This window comes from Sinocyclocheilus grahami, unplaced genomic scaffold, assembly GCF_001515645.1.
Source record: "Sinocyclocheilus grahami isolate Dianchi unplaced genomic scaffold, SAMN03320097.WGS_v1.1 scaffold829.1, whole genome shotgun sequence".
In the NCBI taxonomy this organism is placed as follows: domain Eukaryota; kingdom Metazoa; phylum Chordata; class Actinopteri; order Cypriniformes; family Cyprinidae; genus Sinocyclocheilus; species Sinocyclocheilus grahami.
The window spans coordinates 395,201-409,582 of record NW_015506008.1 but is presented as its reverse complement, the minus strand read 5'-3'; the positions used below and the strand labels follow the sequence as shown (position 1 = coordinate 409,582).

The 14,382-nt window shown below is 35.5% G+C and overlaps 1 protein-coding gene across 1 annotated transcript; it reads right to left on the bottom strand.

Annotated features, from left to right (window-relative positions):
* Positions 1–583: 583 nt before the first annotated feature.
* Positions 584–14,160, bottom strand: LOC107562617 (neuronal acetylcholine receptor subunit non-alpha-3). The gene is made up of 6 exons (XM_016247280.1): positions 13,820–14,160; positions 9,842–9,993; positions 4,148–4,192; positions 3,964–4,073; positions 2,091–2,994; positions 584–791 (listed from the first exon to the last, which is right to left on the bottom strand). Exons 1-6 carry the CDS (start codon positions 13,986–13,988, stop codon positions 660–662), a joined length of 1,512 nt encoding a protein of 503 aa, XP_016102766.1. The 5' UTR covers positions 13,989–14,160; the 3' UTR covers positions 584–659.
* Between the last annotated feature and the right edge of the window lie 222 nt (positions 14,161–14,382).

Sequence of the window (14,382 nt, the reverse complement as noted above, 5' to 3'; positions counted from 1 at the left end):
GATACTATTATAACTGCTCATAATTACTATTTAAAATCTTCTCCACATTATCATCATCCAGAATAATAATCTGGATAGTTAAAAAAATGTATTTACTGCAAACAGATTGGATTTTTAATCTGGTGAATAGGTTTGTTACCTAGAGAACAGAATCATAAAATCTCACTGTAAAATATTACTTAAATGAACAATGACACAATTTTTACCCATCCTAAATACATACATGAATGAATGAATGAATGAATGAATGAATGAATGAATGAACGAGACCAAGTGAAATGAGAAGCATAAAAGATGTGGTTACACCTTTTACATCACAGTAAAGTCAAATTATTGAAGATCTTTAAAACCATGATCCCCTCCGAGAGATTACACAGATCCAAACAACCCCAACTTTATAAGCTGCCTCTTAGTTATGTGTTAAATGGGCAGAAAATTCCTGAACTTCATTTCAGCTGAGTTTTGCTTTTTTCAGTCTAACTACTGAGCACAGCATCTAAGGAGGAGAGCTAGGAGCTGAATTTGAGGAGGATTACAGATGTGGCTAGGTCAGAAAAGGACTTTTAGAAGGATTATTGTAATGTTGTGGGAACTACATATATTTCAAAGGGGTCATAAGCATGTTGTTGAGGGTAAAGGAGATTTGGTAGGCTGGTTTTTTAAGATGTGCTGAGGTACATCTGCAGAGCTGGGGTGAAGATGAGGATGGTGCCAAGCACAGAAACTGTAAGAAAGACCCAGAGGAAGATCCGGTCCAATACCTGAGCCACAAACTTCCAGTCCTGCACAACCTGAGAGACAAACAGACACAAATACACTAAATATACAGCTTGAATCAAGCACACATTGTCCTTAAATTGCTTTTTCACCTTTCAATTGTCCCAGACAATTAGCATTAGGGGGCTTTCACAGGATGTATGTTTGCCTTAATTTGCACTACTTTTTTATTGCACAATTGCATCTTTGACCACTTTTCAATCTGAAAAAAAAAAATTATATTTAAAGCTGTTTAATTTAATCCACATTTGAAATTTTTCATGTAAAGCAATACTTTTCTAAAACATTATTAAATTCAAATTTTACATTGTATTTCATTTTGGATTTTCAAAAAAGAATTTCCACATTGGCTTTCTCTATCCTTGTGCCAAATGCTTTTCTTTATCTATTTGTCAATCAAGTTGAACCAATGCCATTAGACAGTTCACATGCATGTGGCATGACTTGCAGACACAGATGCATTTATGTAGTTACATTTAATATTATGTTGATAAAGTATGGCTTCAGGCTAATATCTCCAACAACTTTTGCTTTTGCAGGTGGCTATCGTGTCAAAACGGTGTGTCTTAGTGATGGGCGCTTTTGAAACACTGCTTCAGGACGCTTGGAAACCTTCATGAATCTTTTGTTTCGTACAAGTGGTTCGGTGCATGTATCAAACTCGCCAAGTCACGTGATTTAAGCAAATGAGTCTAGAAAGTTAATAATACACTACACTAATTTCATTTAAAACTTCAATTGATTGACTGGAGTCGTGGATTACTTGATGTCATGACTTGCGATTTGTGATGTTTTTATCAGCTGTTTGAACTCTCATTCTGATGGCACCCATTCACTGCAAGAGGATCTGTTGGTAAGCGAATGCTAAATTTGTGTTGTGATGAAGAAACAAATTCATTTACATCTTGGATGGCCTGAGGGTGAGTACATTTTCAGCAATTTGGGTGAACTGTTTCTTTAATAGATCACAGTTTGAAGAAAACGATTCGAAACAGTGAACCATTTACAAAGCAATTGGTTTAAATGACTCAGATTTGAAAGTTTGTGTCCTTAAATTACAACAAATAAAAACAATTTAGAATTGTTTTATTAATATTTTATTGTTACATTTAAAATTGTAAACATAAGCTGAAAATATAAATATTTTTACATTTTTCTGTTGTTTTGTCAATTTGATTTATTTTTATTTTTGAATTCATATTTTGATAACTGACTGCTTCATAGTATTTTTACTACTCTTAGTCCTGTATAAGTCCTGAATGAACAAATATTTACTCTGAAAGTTAATGTTGTGGGGGAAAAAGCCTAAACACCTCTCTGATGAAGTGTTCCTTCTTGATGTGTCTGGAAATGTAGTGCACTGAGTGAGTGGCTTTCTCCAACAGGGCAATCCAGGTCTGGTTCTCATCTTCCTTTAACCCCCCTCGTCCTCCTCCGGCACTCTTCTGTTGCCCTCTTTTCATCCCTCGTTTTAGCTCTGGGCTCCGCAACTCGATGTCTGGGTACTGATAGCGATCAGTATGTCCCCTCATGCAGAGCAGTCTGGGTAATCTCTGGAGGAAAAGACTCTTAACCCACGGTGCCATGGGATGGTACGTGGCAGAAGAACGATGATGGACGTTGATGACAAACACAGTCACGATGATCGCGAATGTAACGAAGATCATGATAAAAAGCAGATACTCTCCTATCAGAGGAATGACTTTAGAGGAAGATGGAATGATCTCTTCAATGACAAGAAGAAACACAGTGAGAGACACAAGGACAGAGGTGGAGAGCGAAAGCTTTTCTCCTTCATCCGAGGGGAGGTAGAAGACCAGAACTGTGAGAAACGACAGGCCGAGACATGGGATGATGAGAAAGAGTGTATAAAAGAGAGGAAGACGTTTCAGAATGAACGAATATGTGACGTAAGGATAGGAGTAAATGCCGTCACGCCGACTGCCCCTCTGGCCGGTGGCGTTGAGTATTTCCCATTCGCCATTGTCAAAGAAGTCTTTACGGTCTACATATGCGTCTAGCAGGGTCAGGTCCACCATAGTGCCATCGTACGTCCATGATCCAAACTTCATCGAGCAGTTCTGCCTGTCGAAGGGAAAAAAGGTGACATCCATGGTACAGGAGGATTTATAGCTGGCAGGAGGAGTCCACATGATGGTACCATTAAACCTTACAATGGCTTTGGTCATTAGAGAACCCTCGAATCGGCCATCAGCACTAGGAGAGATGGAGAGAGGGACACATGATATTAACAACTACATTTTTAATTTTTTTAATCAAATGGGAGTTGTGATTGCCCATGCTGGTGGAGACTGACTTTTCATATTCACCATACACGCTCAGATCTTTTGTCTCATAAAAACATGATTGGTAAGTTGAGAGACCACGTGTTAAATCAAAGGAAGTGAATATCAGCTGTTTTGTTGTTGTTGCTTACTTAAGGCAAGTCTAAATCTGTCTGAGTAGGCCTGTGCAGGGCACAATGATATGAATATTTGGGAGATTAAATACAAAGTGTGTTATCTCAAGTGCACAAAAAAGAAACCAAGATACATTCACTTTACACAATGTAACAAAAATCAATTTGACTTACAATTTTGATGGTTCTTCTGTAATTCTGTGGTGCTAATTATTATTGTATTATTATTGTGGTGCTAATTATTACTGTATATTGAATTATTATTTGCACGTAGCATCAATATTTTGGTAAATATTTAGGTCAGAACTTCTATCATTAATTATGAAACACTGGTTTAGTACAGATATATTTTGCTTTTGCAAGGATGGGAACATTCGAGAAGTTTCTGTAACATTCTGGAATTTTCTTATTCAAGTGCTTTCTGGAACATTCCAGAACATTGTTGGACAAAAATCATCCAGCGTACACTTCTGAAGTTTTGGGTGACTCAATTTTGCTAACTGTTTATGCTATACTGTTGCTGTTAGCTCAGTATTACGCATGTAGCATGTCATTTTTATGCATGTGTAATAACAGATTAGCTTATATAAATTGTCAACATATTTTTTTTTTAGCTTGCATGAGCACTGTTAATGATACACAAAAAAGTCATGTGATTTTCTTATATTCAGCATCTCAAACTTCATAAAGAAATTTCACAGTTTTATTTAATGCATGCCTGTCTGACATTAATGCAGAAAATGTATGAAATGAATACAAAGACTTACTTCTCATAAAGGACAATGTCTGGTAGCCAGATAGTTTCTGAGGGCACTCTGATGGATGTGATTCCACCATAATCTTCTGGATTCCACCGAAGCTTATAGTCTGTCCACTCCTACACGAAAGAGACCAATCAGGAAAATATTTTGGGACATTCTTAAAAATTAAAGCAAAAGATCTTTGAGTTACCTGCCACAACCAGACATTTGTGGTCATTAGTTGATTCTTTTCATCCTGAGAAAAAAAAAATTAAGAAAATGCACAAATGCTAAAATTATTTTACTACATTATTTTACAATATTTCTCTCAAAGCCTCTAAAAATCTCTCACTGTTGACCTACTTGTGCCATACAGATGATTAACTCAACTGTGCTATTTATATATGCAGCTCAGTAGTTAGTATTCTATGTCCTTTGTTTCATGAAATTGAAATTCAGACTCTGAATAGGAACCAATAGACTGAGACTTATCTGTTAAGGAATGGTGTGAAAATCAATTGTTCCCACAGAGTTCAGTGTTCCACCAGCCAGAAAATTCACACTGCCAAGTCATGACAACAAGGTGAGCACAATGTAGAGTTGATTACAGGATACGACCATTAGGTGGCTCTGCAGAATCCCAAAAAACTGACTTGCTGCCTGGTTGTCCAGACTAAACTGGCTTCAAACAGGATTCCAACAAAGCATCACACTAATTATTTTGGTTATGTCTGAAGTGAGCTTTGACATAATCAAGCAAATTTAATGACTTTTAAAAATGTATGTTTATAAAAAATGCAAAAGCCATGGAAGATGTCATTTTTTTAATCTTTCAACAAACCACCGAACAACTTGCATAGATAGAATTGTAGGACATCATAGGTAGCTGCCTTCAATAATCAACCAGATGAAGGCATCTTATCAGCCAGGATGTTATGTGGATGTTAAACACAGGATTTGGACTGCTTTTGATTTCTAAAACTGCTTGCAATGGCAAAATTATCAACATCAAGCACTTCTATTAGCCTATAGAAGAAGGAAAGGTTTAAAGGGATAGTTCACTCAAACATCTGTCAAATCTTTAGTGAATGATTACATTTACAAGTTGAGCACACATGAACGCCACCAAAAAGTTCAAGTGTAAAGGGAAATTCTGGATCTTCGTAAAGCCACGTCTTTCCGAGTTGTCAATTAAAGAATAATGACAGAAACTGGTTGGTATTGATCATAAAAGGTTTCAATGCTGATTGTAATATGGCAAGCCGTTTTGACTTTTATTCATTCTCAGGATATGAATTCTTGATATCAACAATAAAATTTTTACTAGTTAAAATGTTACTTCTTGATATCAGGAATAAGATTTCTACTAGTAACAATTGCTATTTTAGATATCAGCAATTACATTTCCACTAGTAACAATGTTAATTCTTGATATCAACAATTCAATTTTCACTAGTTAAAATGCTAATTCTTGATATTCATTTCTGATATCATGAATGTGATTGTTACTAGTAACAAAAGTCATTTTAGATATCTGAAATTACCCTCCCAATTGTTGATATCAGAAATACATTTTCAGATATCAGAAATGAACATCGCCACTAGTGACAATTAAATTGTTGATATAAAGAATTGATTTTAAATGGCAGCCTATGTTGACATTTAACTAGTGAAAATTGAATTGTTGATATCAAGAATTAACATTGTTACTAGTGGAAATGTAATTGCTGATATCAAAAATAGCAATTGTTAATAGTAGAAATCTAATTCCTGATATCAAGAATTAACATATTTACTAGTGAAAATTGAATTGTTGATATCAAGAATTAACATTTTAACTAGTAAAAATTTAATTGTTGATATCAAGAATTAATATCCTGAGAATGAATAAAAGTCAAAACGGCTTGCCATAGATGGTACAATTTAGTCCGTACATATTTTGTGTGCTTTTAATGCAGAATGGTGGTAATACTTCATGATAAAGCAATAAAGATAACATGACTTCATGCACGTCTTGTTGTAATTGGATTTTAAATTCCAAACTTATAATTAGAAACGGCCCGAGAGGACTTGAACGCAGCAATATTATGAGAAACATGTTCTTGTGAAATTAGAGAAATTAGAGGGAGTTCGTTATACTTTCATTATAACCACTGTACAAAGTTAATGTGAAAGCATTATGTAACTATCAGAACTTAAAACTCCCTCCCTAGTCCGAAAAGACCATCTAATTAAAATAAATGCCAAAAAGGCATGAAATCCAGTGCTTAAGCATTAACCGTATTTACACACCAGAGATGCCTATTCAGTGTCACTTGCTCTGCCTAGTCACGATATAGGAGGATAGTACAGACATAGTATATCATTTTTTTCTTAAGCAGCTTAGGTTCTTGATCATTTCAGCCCAAATATAACTGTTTGTGCAGCACATTTTAGCATGGATTGTTCTGTGAACATGTTACAGTGTAAAAGCAGGCATTGCTAAGAGGCTGTTATTGAAAGATGGGGCAGTTAAAAAAATAAAAAATAAAAAAGCTATTCTGGAGCTGACAAGCAACACATTTGTTTATTATTGTTTATTATTTTACTAATAAGTAATACATGTATTTATTTATATTTTATATTTACAAAATGTCAACAAAAAATAAAAATAAAAACTGAGCTCCAGGAACAGCGTTTGTCTTTCTGTGGTTCCTATAACGTATGTAAAGGAAATTGATAATTCATAGATCAAAGATCAAACATTTACACATCATGTAGAGCTGTTAACCTCCCACTATCAAATAGAGACAGTCTGACTGCAAAATCAGGGGGAAGTGTTACTCACACACTTCCTGTACAGTGCATTACTGCATGATTTATGGGCTGTTGCAGGTCTGACTCAGACTGTGATGTGATTTAACTTGAGCAACTGACAATAGCTTAAAGAGATCACACAGAAGTGAAAATGTGATTATTTTTGATTGTTGTTTTTTTAATCATTTAACATTTTTTATTATAGCTTTTATTCTTGCGATTATGTTTATAATGATTTGAATTCTCTTTTATGTAAAGCTTTTTGAATGACCATCGTGTATGAAATGTGCTATATAAATAAACTTGTTTTAAATAGTTTTTTTTAAATAAACCAAGATTTTTAAATAAACTTTGCTGGTCTAAACCTGTGCCGCATCCAAAGAAATATTTGAAGAATCCTTCCGCAGCTCTTCCCATACAGTGACCAAAGGGCTTAGTCGGTTTTCTACACTCTTTAAAATAAAGGTGCTTCACGATGCCATAGAAGAACCTTTTTGTCTAAATGGTTCCATAAAGAACCTTTAACATCTGAAGAACCTTTCTGTTTCACAAAAGCTTCTTTGTGGCGATAGAAGGTTCTTCAGATTATAAAAAGGTAAGAAAGAGATGGTTCTTTAAAGAACCTTTGACTGAATGGTTCTTTGTGGAACCAAAAATGGTTCTTCTATGGCATCGCTTAAAGAACCTTTTGAAGCACCTTTATTTTTAAGAGTGTATGGCTAATTAACATAATTATTTATGTAATAATTCTAAAATTATTTCTGACAAAATTATTTGCAGCCACCCATTTTACAGAAATAGGGTTTGAAGAATAACGTTTTATGGCTAAAATATCGGAAATTCTTAACTCACGCGCATAGCTTTCATTAGAAGACATCCAGTTGCATACGCTCTAGCTGCAAAAGTTCAAATATTTCAATGCACCCAAACCAGAAATTTGATCTGAAAATTCCACATAAGCATATGGCTGGAGTGCCACACATTTTACACAAGATTTAAAATGCAAACATATTCTGTATCAATCTTTCTGTAAAGTTATTATGCCTTTTTATGTAAGAGAAGTATACTTTGTTATAATCAATTCAATATCTTTCTAAACAAACTATATTAAATATGTTATATTTAATATATATATAACATTCAATCATCATTTACTCTCCCGCACTTCATTCCAAACCTTTTTTTATTCTTCCACAGAAGAAATAAAGTCATGCAGGTTTGGAACAATATTATGAAAAATCTTTTTTGTCCATACAGTGAATGTCAATGGTAACTAAACTCTTTTTGGGTGAACTCTCCCTTTAATACGATTCTATATTATATTATATGTCATGTTGATTTATGAATATAATACAGAGTAATACAAAAAAAACGAACGGAAGCCTTGAAGGGTAATGCCTCACAATGCCTACATGAGGACTACAGTACATCTCAACATGCACATGCTAGCTGCTAGGCCACGGCTCTAACAGTCAAAGTTATTTTTCATGAACTCAGTAATAGCTAATAAAGGAAAACGGTGGATGATGCCATACATATTTTAGGGTTGTCAGGTAAGCTTTGCAGTGCAGACATTGTTGGGACTTCAGATTAATTACTCGTTAATGTAATAGTTACATTATAGACTTTAATTACGTTTGACTATAGCCCAAACAATGTCTCCTGCTTTCCTTTTTAAAAATGGTTCTGCAGATCACAAATGATCATCTTCAAATTGGTGCATGACATGCATGACACGATAAAAGCGTGCCTAGTGCCTAATATCACACACACACACACACACACACACACACACAAATGCATTTTCAATCAGGTTCTTGAAAGCTCAGCATCAGCAGGATCAATACAGTGGGTCACAGGTAAAGAGGAGGACAGAGAAGGAGAGAATTAATTAGACAGAGAGACTATAGGAAAGACAAAGTAGGTTGTCATGATGATGTGTTTGGGTAAATATAGTCTATAAAATATGATCTGAGTTGCCATTCTCATATCCTTCCTAGACTAATCAGTTCTGTTAAGAGAAGAGAGAAAACATGCTTGCCCTTTAAAGTTGCGAACCTCTTCAGCATTGTGACATGTTTCTAAGTGAAACAGAGGAACACCATTCCAGAGGAAAATTACATTTTCAGATTTCGACTAAAGGTTGCAAAGACAAACTATTTTTTCTGTGGATTAACTCCCCACACGACTTGACAAGTCACCTTTATTTACATAGTGCGGTCACAGGTAAAGAGGAGGACAGAGAAGGAGAGAATTAATTAGACAGAGAGACTATAGGAAAGACAAAGTAGGTTGTCATGATGATGTGTTTGGGTAAATATAGTCTATAAAATATGATCTGAGTTGCCATTCTCATATCCTTCCTAGACTAATCAGTTCTGTTAAGAGAAGAGAGAAAACATGCTTGCCCTTTAAAGTTGCGAACCTCTTCAGCATTGTGACATGTTTCTAAGTGAAACAGAGGAACACCATTCCAGAGGAAAATTACATTTTCAGATTTCGACTAAAGGTTGCAAAGACAAACCATTTTTTCTGTGGATTAACTCCCCACACGACTTGACAAGTATATATAATATAATATATATTTATATAATACCGATGTTTTCAAAGCAGCTTCACGGTATTAGAGAAGGAAACCCAAATGCTGCTGTAAAGCAGCTCTAAAAAGTCAATAGTGTCATTATTAAGTTCCAATTCAGTTTAGTGTTGATTTCATTTAATTCAGTGATAAGCAGCTCAACTGACTAGTAATGTGCATTAAAAAATTACATAGGGTCAATTTTGATTTTATGTGGACTTTTGTGCAAGTGCATTTGTGTAATGGTGACTGTGCAACAAGAAGAGACAAAAAATTTGCACATAAAATATATAATCTGGAACATCAAGAACTTTAGACATGCAGAGTTTTTTCAACAGCAAAGCAGCTGACAGCTGTTTTTAAGTAGCTTCTGAAGAAGTCAGTAGCCTAGGGATTCACATACGTTTTTCTGCCCTGCCTCTTGCATGTTTGTTCCGTAAGGATGCATCATTGTTTGTGTGCTATTTGTTTAGGCATTTGGTGACTTTGTTGAAGATCAGATGTTGCAGTGCAAATGTGTGTGTGTCTCACCACATCCACCAGCTGCGAGATCTTCAGACCAAAGCGAACTGTAATCGTGTCGTTGGCGTGAAGGATAGGTCTCACCCACTTCTGATAGCCCCGAAAAAGATTCCTCAACAACGTGTCCTCCATCTCAGCCAGTGAGACAAACTCCTCAGGAGCTAGAGAGATTAAGGCTGAATTAATTTGAGAACGATTAAAAGGAACTAAAATGACATAAGAGCCTCAGGTGGCATGTGGTGATAAGGTAAAGCATAATCTAAAGCTACCATGCTGATTACCAGTATTGCATAGGCCTATACATACACATATCTGTCTGGTTATGTAGGAAGTATGTCTACATTTGATTAGCCATCTAGAGAAATCACACATTAATTTCAGAAACACTCTCCCACGAGTGTTAGATGAGCACGGAGTCCTGAAGTGACAGCTGGCCCAGGCTCCTCAGAGCTCCTTCTGCTGACGCAACCATTGCTTTGACATGATGACCTCAGACAAGCACACTACAGAGAGCATCAGGACAACAAGATGAGCCCACACACACATCCACACTCGCATTAATGATTACACACACACACACACACACACACACACACTGACTGAACAATGCATCATAGGAGTACCACAAAGAAAATGTATTAAAGAAATAGTATTTTTTTTTAATAAATAGATGCATTCAATATCTTAAAAAGTCTTGATTTAATTAATTTATTTAAATTAAATAGTGAATAATAAATTGCTAAATAATTTTAAATGCAACATTTAAATAGGTCACCTAAATTAAAAATTCTGTCATTATTTATTCATGCCATTCTAAAACCATCAGACAAAGGTTTGTTCTTGTGCATGTATAAATATGTGTGCATTTATAAATGTTTATATGTGAATTAAAACCTAAATTAAAATCTGTTCATCATTTAAAGTGATCATATCAACACACACACACACACACACACACACACACACTGACTGAACAATGCATCATAGGAGTACCACAAAGAAAATGTATTAAAGAAATAGTATTTTTTTTAATAAATAGATGCATTCAATATCTTAAAAAGTCTTGATTTAATTCATTTATTTAAATTAAATAGTGAATAATAAATTGCTAAATAATTTTAAATGCAACATTTAAATAGGTCACCTAAATTAAAAATTCTGTCATTATTTATTCATGCCATTCTAAAACCATCAGACAAAGGTTTGTTCTTGTGCATGTATAAATATGTGTGCATTTATAAATGTTTATATGTGAATTAAAACCTAAATTAAAATCTGTTCATCATTTAAAGTGATCATATCTCTTCAGATGACTTGAATTAAACTGCTCGTTTCATGTGGATTGCTTTTACAATGTCTTTATGTACTTTTGGAAGCCTAAAAATATTGATTATGTAGACTTTCAGTAGATATGTGAGAATTAAAAAAAAATTTTACATTTGTGTTTAAAAGATGACTGAAAGTTTAATTTATTTTGAAACAATGAGAGTAAATAACATAACAATAATTGTAATTTTATGGTGAACTATCCCTTTAAATTGCATTTTCAAATTTCACTGTTCTTTATCTGTCTGCCAAATGCTTTTCTTATCGTAAAAATTGTACATGCTACCAATTGACTTTCTATTTAATAGTAAATAAATATGTCTGCACTATTTCAGAAAAGGGCATGTGACAACAAATGAAAAATGGGCATTTACAAAAATAATCTGTTTTCTTAAAATATGTATTTCTGACTGGTTGAGATGCAGAATAATGCAAGTTGAAAATTTACACTGTATTTCTCAGGATGAATATTGTTACTCAGAGTACGTCCAGAACATTCATACATGCACTCACTGAGAGTTCATAATTTCATTATACAGTATAATTCATAATTCTATTTTAGGTGAACTGAATGCTAAATACACAATACAGCAACAAATATAATGTATATTTAATGTAACATTATATTTATAACTTTTATAAACATAATGTATATTTGCGCCAACAGTTATATAATCTATTGGAAGCGTAACACATAATATTTCACAGGCCTGTTCATGAACAAATACAAAATGTGACATTTAAAAAATAATAATAGGGTTCCATTAAATACAAATTTAGTGTGTGCATTTGGAGGTTGGGGTTGTTCATAAATGTCTTCTGTAAGGTACCCTCCACGATTAGTGGCATAGCAATCTGTGCTCCACCACATTAATGACATTTTTACAAGATGTTACGCCCATCGTTGTTGAATGACCAGCACTGCTTCCTTACTCAGCGCAGTCTGTCATGCCCTGGCAAAAGGTTTCTCGGCCTGGCTTTGGGAAGCTATTTTTCCTGCTCTGCACTGCAGGGCCGTGGGTTTTGCAACAGCAAGTATATGAAATGACATCATAAATAAAGACCGTGTGCAGGGCAGGCCATCTCTCCTGGGTTTACGATTCAACCAACCAGGGAGTGGGCAAAGACGTGTAAATCAAAAGACAATAAAGGGAAGGAGGGTGTATGAGAGAGTGTGAAAAACAGACGGAGTGTTTTTGTGCATTCTGAAGCATGTACAAATCTATTTCAAGGTAACAGCAGGAGTTAGGGCTAGGCGAGAGGTTGTTGCTTCTTCATTCATTGTGTTAATGAGTTCCTTTTCTCCTCAATAGAAGTGAGATTACTGTCAATTGCATCAGGATATTCAAAGCCACTTTAATGTACTCAAGCATGCTGCAATTCATAGGACATCTCTACACAAAGAGTAAAAAAACTCACTATGACTAATGCTCTCAGTCAAAGGACATCTGCATTCATCTGTTGCTACGGTGTATTATATCGACTCTAGGTAAAATAACGTTATTTCCCTCTTACAGTATCAAATTAAATATCATGAAAACCTTGGAGTTATTTCCATATAGGTGGACAAAGTTCACAGACATAACCTCATTAGTCACTAGTGACCTCTTTGTCCTCCCCGACAGCAAACCATCTGGTCCGGTCTTTTAAGGGTAAAAGGTCAATTTAGGGTAAATTCAAAAGCCAAGCATGCTCATGTCGTTACAGATTAACATAATAACCAGCCATATTGGAATTAAAAAGTTACTAGATATTAACTCCTTGTAGGAATTATTGTATATAATTAACATCACACTCAGTCAAGCTGTTGTACTGAATATCAGCATGAGAATATTATTCAGCACGCATGCCAAGATTGCAGCTGTACTTTCGCCTATATAGGCTTTGTGTTACAGATATAAAATGAAATATCAAATTTCCTTTACAACACAACTGCAATTCAGTAAATCTATGAATGCCAAGTTTGACAGCAATTTCCCCTTGATTAAATAACTTCTCTCACTTCAATGAGCAGAGAGCGAAAGAGAGATGCCAAGTATGTCAAGTAAGATAAATGAAAATCCAGTCCAGCGGCTCCATTTTCAGATTAAAGTTGCAGATGAAGGCTCACCACTGATAAGAACCCCCATATCTTCACTTTCACACTCTGCCAAACCCAAACAATACACATTTTCTTGCATTAATGCTTCAGTGTGACACTATTAACACATGCCATTCAATGTGCTGGTGCCTGTTAAAATCTTTTCGTAAGCTGGTCCAAAATAACCATGGTGGACTGGAAAGCCAGTAAAAGTGTATGGTTCGGTCACGATTTATGACTGTGAGCAGGTCGCACGCGACACTCAGAGAGCCAGTTGAGGGCGCTAGAAACCAAGCAATACGCATAAATTATACGAGGCAAATTTCTTTTGTATCGTTCATCTGTTGTAGGGTTGAACGCACAAGACAAAACGGCTTATAATGCTTGAATGCACTGGATTCATTCTGATCATTTACGATTTCGAATGTCTAAATAGGTCACATATAGGCTATTGGAGCCGAGAGCACCTGCAAAATCTCAATAACTAATAATAAAATAAGTAAATAAATATGCAACCGCACACGGAGAAATGCAGGAAAACTCTTAAAGATCATCAGTGTCCAGTGCAGTAGGTTACTCACCCTCTATCGTTGCATAGGCTGCTGCCGTTACGAGCAAAAGACAGGAGATTTGTAACTTCATGCTGTCTTTCCCGGCTCCAGTTCCTTCATGCAATGGAATTATTTCATGCTGTTTGAATAGTGAGTCCCTGTCATAAAAAATGGGGGGTATACTGTTTTTTTTATTCATATGGCCGGAAACCGGGCCGTTTTGAAAAACGATCAGATGTTCTGCAACCTGCTGTGTGGTAAAGCTATAAATTAATCATCATCGGAGTGGGGTTTTCAGCCAGCTCCGTCCGAGGCGAACACAAGGGGAAGATGCTTTCGCTCCCCCGTCTGCGTTTACGTTAAGATGCCATTCGTTCGCCGAGCAGCTGCAGCGGAGCAGGGCCAAACGAGCGCTAGAGAGCGTAAGGGGAGGGGATAAACATACCGACGTCTTCAAAACCAGAATTTACTTGATGTGAAGACTGTAAAGACTGTTTTGCTTCAGGACCTAGAGAGACTACATTACCTGTCTGAATACTCAATTCTGATTGGCTGGCAGGTATGCATTAAAACCGTTTAATGCACAGGTAGCT